This window comes from Phyllostomus hastatus, unplaced genomic scaffold (assembly GCF_019186645.2).
Source record: "Phyllostomus hastatus isolate PE091 unplaced genomic scaffold, TTU_PhHast_1.1 phas_contig_41, whole genome shotgun sequence".
Lineage (NCBI taxonomy): Eukaryota > Metazoa > Chordata > Mammalia > Chiroptera > Phyllostomidae > Phyllostomus > Phyllostomus hastatus.
The window spans coordinates 9,033,405-9,051,059 of record NW_025333876.1 but is presented as its reverse complement, the minus strand read 5'-3'; the positions used below and the strand labels follow the sequence as shown (position 1 = coordinate 9,051,059).

Below are 17,655 nucleotides of genomic sequence, written 5' to 3'. Positions count from 1 at the left end.
CATATTCTTTAACTTCAATTAATTTTTTTAATTCTAACAGTTTTTTTTTTAATTTCTTAAGATCTACATATTAGATCTTATCTTTTACAAATAGAAATAATTGTTCCTTTTCTATATGGATGCATTTTATATCTTTTTCTCACCTAATTGCTATAGCTAGAATTTCTGGTCACTTGTTGAACAGAAGTAGCAGATACAGTCACCCTTTTCTTGTTCTTAATCTCACAGTAGAAGCTTTCAGTCTTTACCATTGAGCATGATGTTAGGTTCTTCTTTTACATACAACCCTTAATAATGGAAAGGAAGGTCTCTTCTATTCTGAGTTTGTTTTTATCATGAAAGGGTATAGAATTTTGTCATATGCTTCCTTCTCCATTGAGATGACTATGTGGGTTTTTTCCTTCATTCTAGTAATGTGCTGTATTGCATTGATTGATTTTCACATCTTACCCACCCTTGCATTCCAGGTCTGAATCCCATCTGGTCATGATATATAATCCTTTTATTGGACTTTCAACTTCTGCTTACTAGAAATTTGTTGAGATTTTTACACCAAAATTGGTAGGGAATATTAGCTTGTGGTTTTCTTCTCCTTTAATGTCTTTGTCTAGTTTTGGTGTCAGGGTAATGCTGGTGTCTTAGTATGAGTTGAGACATGTTTCCTCCTCCACTTCAGTTTTTGGAAGACTTTGAGGAAAATGAGTAAAATTTACTAGTAAGTCCACCTGGTCCTGGAATTTTCTTTGTTGGAAAGTTTTTGATTTACAGATTCATTCTCATACTTATTCGTGTCTATTCATATTTTCTATTTCTTACTAAATTTGATTCCCTACTGTGTTTGTATCTATTTATTTATTTGGATTTTTTTCTGTCTTCTTTTTTTAGTATTTTTTTCTTTTCTCTTTTTTCTATTGTTCAAGTATAGTTGTCTACATTTTCCCATCACCACTTGCCTCCCCCAGCCTTCCCCACATTTTCTTCTTTTTTTTAAATTGTTGTTCAAGTACACTTCTCTACATTTCCCCCCCACCACTTGCCCCCACGACAGACATCCCCACCTTCCACCCTTGATCCTACCCCTATTTGGCTTTCTCCATGTGTCCTTTATACATGTTCCTTGATGACACTAACCCACTTTCCCTCCATTATCCCCTCCCACCTCCCCTTTGGTTACTGTCACTTCATTCTTTATTTCAGTGTTTCTGGTTATATTTTGCTTGCTTGCTTCTTTTGTTGATTACGTTCCACCTGTAGGTGAGATCATATGGTATTTGTCTTCATCGCCTGGCTTCACTACTCATAATGCTCTCCAAATCCATCCATACTATCACAAAGGGTAGGAGCTCCTTCTTTCTGCTATATAGTATTCTATTGTGTAAATGTACCATAGCTGGGTTTTTTTAAAGATTTTATTTATTCGTTTTTAGACAACTGGGTAGAGGAGGAGAGAAATATCAGTGTATGGTTGCCTCCCATGCGCCCTGTAATGGGGACTAGGCCCGCAACCCAGACATGTGCCCTGACTGGGAATCGAATTGGAAACCCTTTGGTTCACAGCCCACACTCAATCTACTGAACTACACCAGCTGGGAAATGTACCATAGTTGTTTGATCCACTCATTTACTGCTGGTCACTTAGCTTGCTTCAAAAATTTGGCTATTATAAATTGTGCTGCTCTGCACACTGGTGTGCATAGGTTCATTTGATTTGGTGTTTCAGAATTCTGAGGGTATAATACCAGCAGTGGAATTGTCTGGTCAAAAGGCAGTTCCATTTTTAGTTTTCTGAGGAAATTCCATACTGTTAATCCATAGTAGTTGCACCAGTCTGCAGTCCCACCAACAGTGCACTAGGGTTCCCTTTTCTCCACATCCGTTCCAACACTTGTTTGTTGATTTGCTTATGATGGCCATTCTAACTAGTGTGAGGTGGTATCTCATTGTGGTTTTCATTTGCCTCTCTCTGATGGTTAGTGATGCTGAGCATCTTTTCATGTGTCTCTGGGCCCTCTGTATGTCCTCGTTGGAGAAGTGTCTGTTAGGTCTTTGGCCCAATTTTTAGTTGGGTTGTTTGTCTTCCCAGAGTGGACTCGTGTGAGTTCTTTATATATTTTGGAGATCAAACCGTTTTCTGAGGTATCATTTGCAAATATATTTTCCCATACAGTCGGTTCCGTTTCCATTTTGCTGATGTTTTCTTTAGCCATGCAGAATCTTTTTAATCTTCTGATGAAGTCTCATTTCTTTATTCTTTCCTTTATCTCTCTTGCTCTAGGGGACACACCAGTGAAAATATTGCTGCTTGGAATATCTGAGATTTTTCCAACCTATGTTCTCCTCTAGGACTTTTATGTTATCGTGACTTATATTTAAGTCTTTTATCCATCTTGACTTTATTTTTGTGTATGGTGTAAGTTGGTGGTCGAGTTTCATTTTTTTTGCATGTAGCTGTCTAGATCTCCCAACACCATTTGTTGGACAGGCATTTTGCCTCCATTTATGTTTTTGTCCCCTTTGTCAAACACTAATCAGCCATAGAGACATGGGCTTATTTCTGGGCTCTCTATTCTGTTCCACTGATTTATGGCTCTGATTTTCTTTTAATATATTTTATTGATTATGCTATTACATTTGTCCCACTTTTTCTCCCCTTTATTTCCCTCCACCCTGTACCCCACATCCCACCATCATTGCCTCACCTTAGCTCATGTCCACAGGTCATACATATAAGTTCTTTGGCTTCTCCATTTCCCATACTACTCTTAACCTACCCCTGTTTGGTTTATACCTACCATTTATGCTTCTTATTTCCTGTACCTTTTCCCCCATTCTCTCCCCTCCATGTGATGTCCATTTCTCTGATTCTGTTCCTGTTCTAGTTGTTTGCTTAGTTTGCTTTTGTTTTTGTTTTATTCTAAGGTTCAGTTGTTGATAGTTGTGAGTTTGTTCTCATTTTACTGTTCCTATTTTTGATCATCTTCTTTTTCTTAAGTAAGTCTCTTTAACATTTCACATAATAAGGGCTTGGTGATGATGAACTCCTTTAACTTGACCTTATCTGAGAAGCACCCCTTATCTGCCCTTCCATTCTAAATGAAAGCTTTGCTGGATAGAGTAATCTTGGATGTAGGTCCTTGCCTTTCATGACTTTGAGTACTTCTTTCCAGCCCCTTCTTGCCTGCAAGGTCTCTTTGAGAAATCAGCTGACAGTCTGATGGGAACTCCTTTGTAGGTTACTGTCCCCTTATCTCTTGCTGCTTCTAGGATCCTCTCCTTCATTTTTACCTTGGCTAATGTAATTATGATGTGCCTTGGTGTGTTCCTTTTTGGGGCCCAACTCCTTTGGGACTCTCTGAGATTCCTGGACTTCCTGGAAGTCTATTTCCTTTGGCAGACTGCGGAAGTTCTCCTTTATTATTTGTTCAAATAACTTTTCCACTTGTTGCTCTTCCTCTTCCCCTTCTGGTACCCCTATAATTCAGATGTTGGAACATTTAAAGATGTCCTGGAGGGTCCTAAGCCTCTTCTCATTTTTTTGAATTCTTGTTTCTTCATTCTGTTCTGGTTGAATGTTTATTTCTTCCTTCTGGTCCACTCCATTGATTTGAGTCCCAGTTTTCTTCCCATCATTATTGGTTCCCTGTGCATTTTCCTTCATTTCCCTAAGCATAGCCTTCATTTTTTCATCTAATTTGTGACCAAATTCAACCAATTCTGTGAGCATCCTGATCACCAGTGCTTTGAACTGTGGATCTGATAGGTTGGCTATCTCTTCATCACTTAGTTGTATTTTCTGTGGAGCTTTGATCTGTTCTTCCATTTGGGCCATTTTTTTTTTTTGGTCTTGTCGTGCCTGTTATGTATGGGGGGCAAAGCCTTGGTTGTTCACCAGGGTGGGGCAACCCACTTGCTGGATTGTGAGGCTGTATGTGAGGGAGGGCCCCAAGAGGGAACAATGGTGCTTGCTCTGCTCTCTGTTGGACTTCAGTCCCTTCCATCACTTCCCCTAAAGAAACTGGGTCTTACTGGTGCTAATTCCCAAGTGGGTGGGCTTATGCATGTTCTAGGACCCTATGGGTCTCTCCAGTGAACTCTCCTGGGAGCCTGGGAGTCTCTCCCTGGGCCTCAGCCCCCATGGGTGTTTTCAATCGGTGTTTTGAGGCTCCCTGTCCAGGTGCTGGGACCCTGTGTTGCGTGCAGTGCCTTGCTTAACAATCGATACCTTGCTGGGTCTGCCAGTTGCCACCCTGCGCCCAGGGTCTGTCAGCTGCCACCTGCGCCCCCAGGGTCTGCCCACTGCTGTTTTGTGTGCCCGGGATGCCTTACGCGCCTGGTTTCACCCCTCTTTTTGTGGTGACCCCTCTCCACCCAGCTGCCTAACTCCACCCATCCTACTGGTCTGGATGAATGTGTCTATTTTAACTCCCTGGTTGTCCAACTTCCATACAGTTCAGTTTTCTGTAAGTTCTGGTTGTTATTCTGTTTCTGAATTATTGTTTTCCCTATCTCAGTTGTGCAAGGAGGCACAGAGTATCTATCTACCCTTCCATCTTGGCCGGAAGTCCAAATGATTTTCATTCATAATTTTTTTTAAAGAAACCTTTTTTAGGACCCATGGACAAATCCAAAGTGGGTAGGATTGAGGGTAGAAGCTGGTGCGGGGGGGGGGAGGTGTGGGGGAAAATGGAGACAACTATACTTGAACAACAATAAAAAACAAAGAAACCTGTTTTAAAAATTTTTATTTGCTGATTTTAGAGAGAGAGGGAGAGGGGTGTGGGGGGGAAGAGAGACATCAATTTGTTGTTCCACTTATTTATGCATTCATTGGTTGATTCTTATATATGCCCTGACCAGGGATTGAACCTGCAACCTTGGCATATAGGGACAATGCTCTGACTAACTGAGCTATCTGTCAAAAATTTTAACAAAAGATTAGCCTAAAAAACTTGTTCACAGTTGAAGAATTCTCTTCCAAGATTCATTCCATCACTTGTTTATGAAGCAAAGGCTGCTGCAAGAGTGACAAGCTCTAATTCCTGGTTATGAGACCCAGTTTTAATGGGGATTTGTAATCCTGGATACATAAAGCAACTCAGATCAGTCTGATATTTAATGCTAAATAAGTGTTTCATACTATAACAAATATCCTGGAGGACATAGGCAATTAGTAAGATATGGACCCTCAAAAAGTCTTCAATCTCCTGGTAGGGACTAAATAAGGCCTATCTTAAAAAGTTATTTTGTAAGGTTCTATCTTCTTCAAGCTGTCTCCTCTCCTCATTTTTACCTTCTTGCTTAATGATGTTATTCAATTGGTGATTTAGCTGTTTCCTAAACACTGATTTCCATATGTGTTTCTCCAGACTAGACGTCTCACCTGAATACCAGACCCATGAATACCAGACCTGTCTTTGGACATCTCCACTAAGAAATACCAGATATAATACCTAAATGTGTATGTGTGGCAGATGCTCTGCTCTCCCACCCCCACTCCCACACATACCCCCAAGCCTACCTTATCTTCTAGTCCCTCTGCTAATCAATAACAGCATCAAGGTCCCTATTCTTTGAAACTATTCCTTACCTAGCACAGTGCCTGGCACAAATATTTTATTGACTAGATTAATAAATAAGTAATACCAATCCAAACAAATTACTATATAACAAAATGATGACTCATAATTCATTTATTAAAATTTTTGTTGGATTCACCTCCTGTAACAGGCACTGTGTTAGGCCTTGAGGGTATAGGTGAATGAAAAGAGATAATGTTACTGTATTCGTGGAATTCACAATCTAGTATGAGTCTGGATAATAAACTGTCTTCAGAGCTGTGGATGAGGACTGGAGTAATCAGGATTTCATAAAGGGTAGAGAAGAACTGATAAAATTTCGTAAGTGAAAAGGTAGAATGCTCCATTGAGAAGATAAATTGGTTAAGGTGCTGACTCAGATTGTACTTCCAAAAATGTCTGCAATAATGTTTCTGATACCATAAACTCTTCTAGACTTTACCATCAAGAGGTGAAGTCTGTGTCCCCTCCCCTTCAACCTTTGTGGCTGCCTCAATTCATGCAGCATCCATTATGGCATTTTTGAAGTTAGGTCCTAAAAGGCCATAGGACTATGAAGCCACTTATTGATCTCATTCTCAATGGTGGAAGATTGAAAACTTTGCTTCTGAGATCAAGAACTAGCAAGGCTGTCCATTCTCAGCACTTGCTTTCAACATTGTACTGGAAATCCTAGCCAGTGAAAAAAGCAAGAAAACTAAATCAACCTGTAGATTTAAAAAGATCCGTCCTTTTCAGAGCCATGATTACCTATGTAGAAAACCCTAAAGCATCTAAAAATAATAAAACTACTAGAATTAACAATGAGTCGTCAGGGTCACACAGGATAAAGGATCTCTATGCAAAAATCCATTGTATTTCTTTATACTAGCAACCTCCAATGCAGCCTACTAAGTGTCTCCAAGCCCCAGCCTCCCACTTTGACCTACATGCCCTAGCAAATTACCTGATCATCAACTCAGAAAATACAAGTCATTAGATAGTAATTAACTCAGCTTCCTGCCACCAAAACTTGCACAGATGCTCAACTTCTCCTTCCTTCTCACCACAAGAGAAGAGGCTGACAGGGCCTCCTCTCTTCCCATCCCAGAATTGATGTATATGCTATTCCCAGAATGCCATTAACCCCACTTCTCTGAGCTCATATTAGAGCCTTGCCCTTATCTACATGTGGATGCATTTCAAGATCCCCAGTGGTTGCCTGAAACTGGAGATAGCACCAAATCCTGTATATACTGTTTTTTCCTATACATGCATAAACCCATGATGAAGTTTAAACTGCTCTTGTGCTTTGGGGCCCTTGTTAAGGAAACCAAAGGACTTGAACACAAGCCCTGTAATCCCATGACAGTTAGTATAACAGAGATGGCTGCTGTGTGACCAACAAGCTGGTAGAGTCTACAGCATGGAGACACTGGATAAAGGGATGTTGCATGTCCCCGACAGGACAGAGTGGGACAGTGTTAGATTTCAACACACTGCTCTGAACGACATACAATGTGAAATGTAGGAATTGTTTACCTCTGAAATTTTTTACTTAATAATTTCAGGGCATGATGGATGGCAGATAACAAACTGCAGAAAGAGAAATTGCAGGGGATGGGGAGGGATACTCTTAGTTCTTCAGATCTTAAGTATTTCTTATTTAGAGATGCTTTTCCTTATCTTCCCCTCTCCCCATTATTTAGTTCTTTGCTGATGTATTTACTCCTTTATATCAGTTTTCAAACTAATTAAATAATTTATTGTTTATAGCATTCTTACTATTTCACAGTGCTTAATGTTGGAAAAAAAAAAGACATTTCTTTTTTTTGTCTCCCTTTCAAAAACAATTGAAATGTGTCTCAAGCAAAGTTGACAAGAAGCCAGTTTCAGGCATTTTAGGGGATCACCATTTGTCTTCCTCTAGAACAAGTACCAACAAGATATTTCTTAATATTCAGATATTCCAGCACAAGTAAACAAGCCAAGCCATATGCTTTGTTGAAGAAAATAACACCATTATATTTGTACCTTTTTCCTCTGGTTATCACTTTTATTAGTAATATTAGTTCAGTGTCATTTTCTGCTTTGGTTTTCATAATAGTGAAAACTAAGCAGAAAATGCTTAGTTTTGAATTCAACTAAGTATTAGAGTAATCACCTTTGTCTTACACTAATTCTAATATTGATGCCAAGTTTTATATTTTTATGCAAAAGCTACGGCATGATGGAAATGTCTCTGTTGTCTAATTTTTTTGTGTCATAAGTCCACTTGTCTCCAGTAAAATGGAATAGAATTAGATACCATAAATAATGGTTTTATAGTTAGGATTATCAAATAATTTGGCTAAAGGCAAATATTTATTTGACCCATAATAATACTTAATATGTATTAATGCAGTTTTGCTTATTTTACATATTGAAATGGCTGTTTGCCTATAACAAAATATGCTTGTTCCTGGTTTTACTTACAAAGTCTCTGTAAACAGTAAAGAAAAAAAATCGCATGGTAGAATCTTTAGATAGAGACCTTTAAAAATGCCCTCAGCCAAGGACTTCCAGCCATGATGGAGGCATAGGTAGACACACTGCTCCTCCTCAAACAACCAAAAGAACGACAACAACAATTTAAAAAGAAAAAACAACCAGAACTGACAGAAAATTGAACTGGATGGAAGTCCGACAACCACAGAGTTAAAGAAGAAACATTCATCCAGACCCATAGGAGGGGGCAGAGACGGGCAGCTGGGTGGACAGGACTCTCAGCAAAGCAGCGGTAGAGTACCAGGGCAGGCGAAGCAGCTGCTGGCAGAGGAAGTGGTCCCACATTCGTGTCTGGATAAACCAAGAAGAACAACTGGGAAGCGAGACAGACCTTGCAACCCGGAGTGCCAGGGCAGGGAGACAAAGCCTCAAACCACTGATTAAAAACACCTGTGGTGGTTGAGGTGGCAATGGGAGAAACTCATTGGAGAGACCCACAGGGTCCTACAGTGTACACAAGCTAACATAACACACCCGGGAATCAGCACCAGAAGGGCCCACTTTGCTTGTGGGTAGCGGGGAAAGTGACTGAAATCCAGCAGAGAGTGGAGCAAGTACCACTGTTCCCTCCCAGACCCTTTCCCCACATACAGCATCACAAAGCAGCAATGTGGGTTGTCCCGCCCTGGTGAACACCTAAGGCTCCACCCCTTGTATATAGCAGGCACGCCAAGACAAAATAAAATGGCCCAAATGAAAGAACAGATTCAGAGCTCCAGAAAAAATACAATTAAGTGACAGAGATAGCCAACCTATCAGATGAAGAGTTCAAAACACTGATAATCAGGGTGCTCACAGAATTGGTGAATTTGGTCACAAATTAGATGGGAAAAATGAAGGCTACGCTAAGTGAAATGAAGGAAAATGCACAGGGAGCCAATAGTGATGGAATGAAAGCCGGGTCTCACATCAATGGAGTGGACCAGAAGGAAGAAAGAAATATTCGATCAGAACAGAATGAAAAAACAAGAATTCAAAAAAAATGAGAGGTTTAGGAACCTCTGGGACAACTTTAAACATTCCAACATCTGAATTATAAGGGTACCAGAAGGACAAGAGGAAGAGCAAGAAACTGAAAACTTAGTTGAACAAATAATAAAAGAGAACTTCCCCAATCTGGCAAAGGAAATAGACTTCCAGGAAGTCCAGGAATCTCAGAGAGTCCCAAAGGAGTTGGGCCCAAAAGGAACACACCAAGGCACATAATTACATTACACAAGATGAAAAATAAAGCGAGAATCTTAGAAGCAGCAAGAGAAAAGGAGATAGTTACCTACAAAGGATGCCCCATCAGACTTTCAGCTAATTTCTCAAAAGAGACCTTACAGGCAAGAAGGGGCTGGAAAGAAGTATTCCAAGTCATGAAAGGCAAGGACCTACATCCAAGATTACACTATCCAGCAAAGCTATCATTTAGAATGGAAGGGCAGATCAAGTGCTTCTCAGATAAGGTCAAGTTAAAGGAGTTCATCATCACCAAGCCCTTATTACATGAAATGTTAAAGGGGTTTACCTAAGAAAAAGTAGAAGATCAAAAATATGAACAGTAAAGTGACAGCAAACTCACAGTTATTAACAACCACACCTAAAACTAAAACAAAAGCAAACGAAGCAAACAACTAGAACAGGAACAGAATCACAGAAATGGAGATCACATGGAGGTTTATCAACAGGGGAGTGGGAGGGGGCGAGAGGGAGAAAAGGTACAGAGAATAAGTAGCATAAATGGTAGATAGAAGATAGGGGGAGGTTAAGAATAGTATAGGAGATGTAGAAACCGAAGAACTTACATGTATGACCCATGAACATGAACTAAAGTGGGGGGGAATGTGGGTGGGAAAGGGTGTACAGGGTGGAGGGGAATAAAGAGGGGGAAATGGGACAACTGTAATAGCATAATCAATAAAATACATTTTTTTAAAAAAAGAACATAAAAAAAATCTCAGCCAAAATTCTACCCTGGTGCTGGGAGATCTGTACTTACCCTACCAAGAAAAGCCTCAGTGTGTGAAAACCATGCTTTCATATTGTAGAGTGAAACCTTACAGCCTCAACTGTAAATGTACTGTTTTTGCTAAGTTTTTCCCCTTTTTGTTATTTCCATGTATGAGTGTGTGATATATGAAATAGCTATGAAAATAATAAGACTGAACTTTCTATGCATGTGTAACTAGAAATAGCCAAAAAAAAAAAAAGAGAGAGAGCGAGAGAGAAAAGAGTCCACTTTCCCCCACAGAAAAGAGAAAAAAAAAAAACAAAACAAAACAGTACAGGAAAAGAAAAGGGAAAACCTGAAGGGAAAACTAGCTTACTTACGAATGGGTTTTACCCCTAAATAGAAAAATGTGAACAAAAATATTTAGGTCTGTTTACTATGTCCTATGTTGTTACTGCTCCTCATGTAGCAGATGTGACCATGGGCCTCTGATTTGGTGCTGTGGCCTCTCTCCTGGTACAGCCCAAGAACAAGTGGTATAAGACTGAGCACACCTGGGTGAGACAACTACCTGCTGGAAAATCCTGCTAACCCCTTTTCTTACTCAGGGTAAAGTTTATTAACTTAGAAGAGAGAGGAAGTACAAGAGAATAGGTGTTCACTTCTGGTAGCTCTGCCTTATTATTTTTTAATCTAAAAATGAATTTTATATAAGACAATACCCCCACATTTTTATCAGCATAGATAACTTCTTTATCCATTTTCCAAGTATTGATTTTATTTTGAAAATGTGTTTTTACAAGAGAAGCTTATTTTAAGTACATGGTTTTTCTATTTTGAGAATCAAATATATAGAGAAGTACCAAGTTATAATCAAAAGAAAAAAGAAAAAAACGCTATGATCATACATGCTTAGCAGTCAGTTCTGTGAAGCTTTCTTAAGTGTTGAAACTAGTCCACAGGTTCCCGCTTTAATGGAACTCAAGAAATCCAACACCTGTTTTTGAAGATCTGTGTGACAAAGAAAACCCTGCAATGCTTGTGTCATGACCTAATTCCTCTTGCCCTTTGCTGGGCCCTGGGCCCTGTCTGTTTTATTTGTAAAATGGGGATAAAAATTTATTAGCCATGTAAAGGCAGGGATCTCACTAAGGAGACATTCTGAAATCTTTTCTAATTTTTAATCAAGTATTCACTCAACAAATATTTAAATGCTAAGCCCTGAGCTACATCAAGGTACAAGAGATACGGAGTATCTGCCTCAGTACGGTTTTACAAATTAGTTCTTAGCTGTGACTCTGGTATTATGTTATTTGATTAGCTCATACCTTTACGTTTTATTTCATTCACATATTATTGAATTGTATTGGCTCAGTCATTTGGCATCAAGGCTACCAACTACAGGGAATCAAAATTTACCTTCCTTCCTCAGTTTCAAGTAGAAGGGCTTTTTTTAAGCACAAAGATTCCTAAAAGGCCAGAAAGGAATCTAGCTATGAAGTAGATATAAGATCCCTTAGAAATTATCTCATTTCTCAGAAATCATCCAAACTGTCATCTCAAGATGTCACCTTCTAGGTGTCAGTTTTACTTCCTAGAACACTTCTTCCATTAGGAACAAGGATCCAGTTTTTCTTTAAAAAAACTGATAAGACTAACCTTAAATGTCTAAAAATGAAAGTGCATATGGTAATGAATAATTTGTTACACAACTTTAAGAAAAATGGTATAAAGCATGTGAATCATTGTTCCTTTTTTTAAGTTAGAAGAATATGCAAAGATAGAAAAACATGTACTACACAGTTTTCTGGGGTTTGTATCAACATCATTTAACTACAATTCTACATACACATTCACATGGACTCTTAGATTTGTAAAATAATTGGTAAGGTTTTTCTATGTGACGATCTCATAGGATGGTACTTAACAGTATAGTCTAGGGTTCTTTGTCATTTGGTGACGTGGAATAATGTATCAAGGAATAAAAGTTAGCCCAAACTGGAATACCTAAGTTTACAAACATGTTCATAAATGTTTTTAAAAGTTATTATATTCACAATATTATGATTAATAATACAAAAATAAAATCTTGACAGTTTATAGCATCAAATAATAGAATTTATCCCCACTAGGTTTATAGTCCTAATTAAGCATCCAAACTACAAAAAGGCTTAATATGAAAATATTCATTTTTTTAACTTGTCACATGAATTTCAGTGTACTGAAGGAACTTCACAGATGTTTTGAGAGCAATTGGAAGTCTGTGATGCACGTGGCTTATATAAAAAACAAAACAAGACCTTCTCCAGCATTGTTCTAGCTGTGTAAAATGGCAGACACTATCAGAATAAGTTCCAACAAAAGAAACAATGTGATAGCTTTAGAATTACAGTGGGTAAGAGGAAAGTAATGTAATCAGTAGAGAAAATGGCTAAAACCTGAAAGAATTTAAATCCAGTAGAAAAGTATTAAAAGTGACATCATCTTAGAGTGCACAGTCATGTTAGCTAGCCTTTTAAATCTAACAAGAGTTCTAAGCTTAAGAGAACTTTTCAGGGTTCAAAAAGATAGCTTTCTAAAACATGAAGCTGTATTTTTTAATCAGTAAAGCACAAAGACACAGACTTTTAATAATTAATGTAAACACAACCGTATTTGGCAAGAATTTATGATGCAGACAACTAAGGTAAAGATACTTACAAGATTTCATGTCAATGGATGGACCTGAAAGATGTTATGCTGTGTGAAACAAGACAAAGACAAATGTATGATTTCACTTATATGTATAATCTAAAACAAAACAAAACAGAAACAAATTCATAGATACAGGAAACAAACTGGTGGTTTCCAGAGGGGGGAGGTTAAGGGGCAACCAAAATAAGTGAAGGGGATTAGGAGGCAAAAGTCATGTAAAATAGAGCATAAGGAATGTGGTCAATAATATTATAAAAACTTTGTATGGTGACAGAAAATAACTAATTGTGGTGATCACTTGTATATAAGTGTCAAATCACTATGAGGCACACTTGAAATTAATAGGATATTGTATGCAAACTGTACTTCATGTGTCTGAGATGGGGTGAATGAAATTGAAAACAGGTATTAGGAAGAGCCTGCAGTGTCTTTTTGTTCAGATATAGAATTCTCTGGCTCATAATTTTCATTTAAAAATTTTAGCTAAAATTGCCAAACTTTTTTTAAATAAGTATTTGATTGTTTGTTGTGTCTTTTAAATGATTTCTTTCTTAATGGAAGTCAAGTTTGACCAAGGAATATAGGTAGTAAGTAATGTTTTTCTTTACTTTAGGTAAAACTTCAGTCAAGAAGCTGACAAAAAAGGTAAGCAATGTGTGGGGTTCTTTTTCTAAATTTTTCTTATGATAGAAAATGAACTTTTATAAATTAAATTAAAATATTTTAATATGTGTATATTCGAAGGATATCGAGGATGTACTGGCAGCAATCCAAAGAACTCATTGTGGATCAACCTTTTTTAGAGACCTTGGTGATAAAGGTAATTGTGATTTGTTAAGTTTCTTCTTAAGTGTTTTAATTAACCAAAGTATTATTAATAAATTATGGTATGAGGTTTGCAGCCGTGTGTTAGAAAATATACAGTAGGGACTATACATAGAGAATGTTACAACACCACGTTATTTAATATATGTTTTAAGTCATAATAAAATACTCATTAAATAAGAAATAATTTTGTCAAACTCTTAGCAATTACAGATAAATTATTCAAGCATCAATTTTCATTAAGGCCAGGATAGAGGAATAAGGCAGACAGACTATCTAATATAACAAGAAGGCCTCACAGAATCCACATAAAAGAATTATCAACATTTCCACGATCTCATATAACTAGCTAATGGTACTATATTATATACTTTTTTTTTTTAAGATTTTATTTATTTATTTTTTAGAGAGGGAAGGGATGGGGAGAGAGAGAGAGAGAAACATCAATGTGTGGTTGCTGGGGGTCATGGCCTGCAACCCAGGTGTGTACCCTGACTGGGAATGGAACCTGCGACACTTTGGTTCACAGCCCTCACTCAATCCACTGAGCTATGTCAGCCAGGTATATTATATTCTTGAAATAAAAAAAATTTACCCACCATGCATTATAAAAAAGGAAATTGTAAGTCATAATTATTTTGTGTTTTTTAAACCCAAGCAGAATTCTCAGTGTAATACCACCCTTAAAAATATACTAAATATAGTCCTGACTGGTATGGCTCAATAGGTTGGGTGGTGTCCCACAAAGCAAGAGGTCGCATGTTCAGTACCTGGACAGTGCACATGCCTAGGTTCTGGGTTCAGTCCCAGGTGAGGGTGCATGTGAGAGGCAGACAACTAAGGATTCAATCAATGTTGCTCTCTCACATCGATGTTTCTCTCCCTTTCTTTCTCCCTCCCTTCCCCTCTCTCTAAATAAATAAGTAAATATTTTGTTTAAATGTACTGAATATAAGTTATAAGACATGTTTTAAGATATAAATATATTTTTATGACAGATGTGGTAATTTCTCTTTAGGGAATGGGGTTCTCGAAATTGTATTCAGTGGCAAGTCATATTTTACAATGACTCCAGTTTTTAAATATTTCCAGGGAAGCATAGTAAGAGAATTTAATCATCTCTTCAGGTGGCTCCTAAAGATTTTTTAACAAATTTTTAAATATAATTATTTGAAATATTTCTCTATTTCACCTGCAGTTTTTAAACATTGCCATTTAGTAGCATTTGTTTTATAATTAGATGTAACAAGTATGTATTAAATTATTTCTCCTCTAAATATTCTGAAGTGTCGTGGTTTTTTGGAAAGTATTTTCAGAGGGCAGATGCCTAGAATGCTCTTGTACAAATATCTTGTCTGTGATCTATCTTGAGAGTGTAGGATGCTATTTTCATACTGCCTCAACTGTGTTTATTCAAGCTTGTTGGGGAACACTCTATGTGGTTTCAGAGAATGCAGCCCCATGAGACCAGGCTCTGAAAGGGGCTATAGTAAGTCTCCCTGGTAAACCAGGTAACACAGGTGGCAGACGTGACCCAACTCTTAACACCAAGGGTTCCCGTGGGAATCAGGCCTGATAAATACATTGCATCCTTTGAAGTTTGCTCTGCTTTGCTTTGTATGGCTATGTTGATATAAACCGGATGTTTTAAGTTCAAGGCATAAGGAGTAAACTCCTTATCTCATAAAACACATCTCAAAGACCATCTGGCGTCAGTATGATTAACAGACCCTGACCTATGACAAATTTCTGTGTTCCTTCGATTGTTATCTATAGATAATACCTGTTTTTGTGTGACTATAGCTTTTTGACATTGATTGATGAGCTATGCATGTATACTGTATATATCTACACGTACCATTACTAATAAAAGCCATTTGGGAGAAGGGCTTAAGGAATTCTCCACTAGAGGGAATCACCACCCCCTTTCCCACCAGAACAGCAAGATTGTGTACAGGACGACTTATTTCTCATCCAAGGTAGATGGGAGGAATTCTGTGGGATGGAGTTCCTCCCACACAAGTTTTTTATTTACATCAGTATTTCAAAGAAGGATAAGAATTTTCTTTTATAAACAGCTTCCCTGTGTAAAAGACATGGACTTATGTCTAGAGAAAGGAAACATGAGGTCTTTTTTTGGCACCAAGCCCAGTTCAATCTAACACATTGGCCATTTCTTCACATTGCCATATTCCTTTGAAAATTAGAAAAAAACTATTGACTTTTTTTGTGATAGTCAAGGGATGAAATACTTTGTTCCCTCAACTATTAATATTGGAGTGCCTTCACATGAACACTGGATGTTTTAAAGAAAAAAAATCTGAAGACTTACTATAGGCTTTTTTATGAAAGAGAAGTACTCCTGCCCCCAAAATATAAAAACAACAGAAAAGTTGGTGATGCAAAAAAAAAAAGTAAGTCATTAAGAACATTTAAAATATACCTGAAGTTAGTTACAGCTAAAACACAGAAAGCCTGGATGTAAAATCCTTACCTGCCTTGCTCTGAATGACTGTGGTCCCACATCTCTGCCTTACGGGATTGGGAGCCGTTTGGGTGTGGTCTTACTCCTCTGCCATCACTTCTCCATCACTTCTTTCTGTACTACCACATTAGCTTTACTTCCCATTGTTCTTCCAACAATCTCTTTTTAATTTTTAACTTTTTTAATTTTAATTATCATGCAAGGACACTTTATTCATTGCTCTGAAAGAGTTTCAGAGAAACATTGACATGAGAGAGAAATATCGATTGTCCACCTCCTGTACATGCCTGACCAGGGGCCAAATTTGCAACCCAGCCATGTGCCCTAACCAGAATCAAAGCCACAACCGTTTAGTCCATGGGACAAAACTCCAAGCAACTGAGCCACAGAGGCCAGGACTCTCTTTTTAATTTTTATATTAATCTTTATTTATCTTACATGGCTTTCCCACTTATACCTGCTTACTTAAAATTTTCACCCATCTAAAGGATGGGTAAAAATTATGCCTCTGATCATCCAAATTTGGGAAATAATTTCACATTTTTCTGAAGTCCTGTAACTCTTACTATCAATATCTCTCAGTGATATGTAGCATTCCCTATAAACATTTGCATTTCAGCCTCCTGGTATACACAGCAACATCTATTAATTTTTGTCGTAGCCCTGGCTGGGTGGCTCAGTTGGTTGGAGCCTTGTCCCATACACCAAAAGGTTGCAGGTTCGATCCCCAGTCAGGATACATACCTAGTTTGTGGGTTCGATCCCCACATCTGAGCACAGCTCTGGATCTAAGTACCTACATCTAATGTAGTCTAAGTACTACATTAGAAAATGTAGAAGTTAGAGGAACATAAAATGACACCAAGAAGATGCAATCATCAAAATTTTCTAGGCTATAATAACCTTTACAGGACAAATAACCAGGTTTCTTCAACAAATTAATTGAAAGGAGGAAAAAAGAGAAGGGAGAACCTATATATCAAAAGAGATTTAAGACATAAGGAATGAAAAAGTCATGAATCGAGTACACTATCAGTAGTGAAAAGGCAACCCACTGGATGGGAGAAAATATTTGCAGATTATATATAGGGGGCTAATATCAAGGATATGTAAAGAACTACAACTCAACGATAAAAATTAATTTAGAAGTGGGGAAGCTGGAATAGATATTTCTCCAAAGATACACAAATAGCTAATTCTCACATGAAAAGATCCTCAGCATGACTATTAGGGAAATGCAAATCAAAACCACAGTGAGATGCCACTTCACACCCATTACTGTCAGGGGGATAAAAAGAAATTAATTATTGGCAAGGATGTAGACAAATTGTAATACTTTCACATTGCTAGTAGGGATGTAAAATGGTATGGCCACTGTGGGAAATAGTATGGATGTTCCTCAAAACATTAAACATAATATTACCATTTGATCCAGCAATTCCACTTTGGATATATACCCAAAAAAAATTAAAAGCAGAGACTCAGGCTCTGGCCAGTGTGTCTCAGTTGGTTGGATTGTCATCTTATAAACCAAAAGGTTGTAAGTTCAATTCCTGATCAGGGCCCTCACCCAGGTTGTGGGTTTGATCTCCAGTCAGGGTACATATGAGAAT

The 17,655-nt window shown here is 37.8% G+C and overlaps 1 protein-coding gene across 2 annotated transcripts in view; it reads left to right on the top strand.

Annotated features, from left to right (window-relative positions):
- The window catches only part of MICU2 (mitochondrial calcium uptake 2), a 105,029-nt gene that overhangs the window by 43,488 nt on the left and 43,886 nt on the right, over positions 1-17,655 (top strand). For both annotated transcript variants that reach the window (XM_045844869.1, XM_045844868.1), the window contains exons 3-4: positions 13,346-13,377; positions 13,477-13,552. In XM_045844869.1, coding sequence (XP_045700825.1) covers positions 13,346-13,377; positions 13,477-13,552 — 108 coding nt within the window. The remainder of the gene's footprint in view (positions 1-13,345; positions 13,378-13,476; positions 13,553-17,655) is intronic.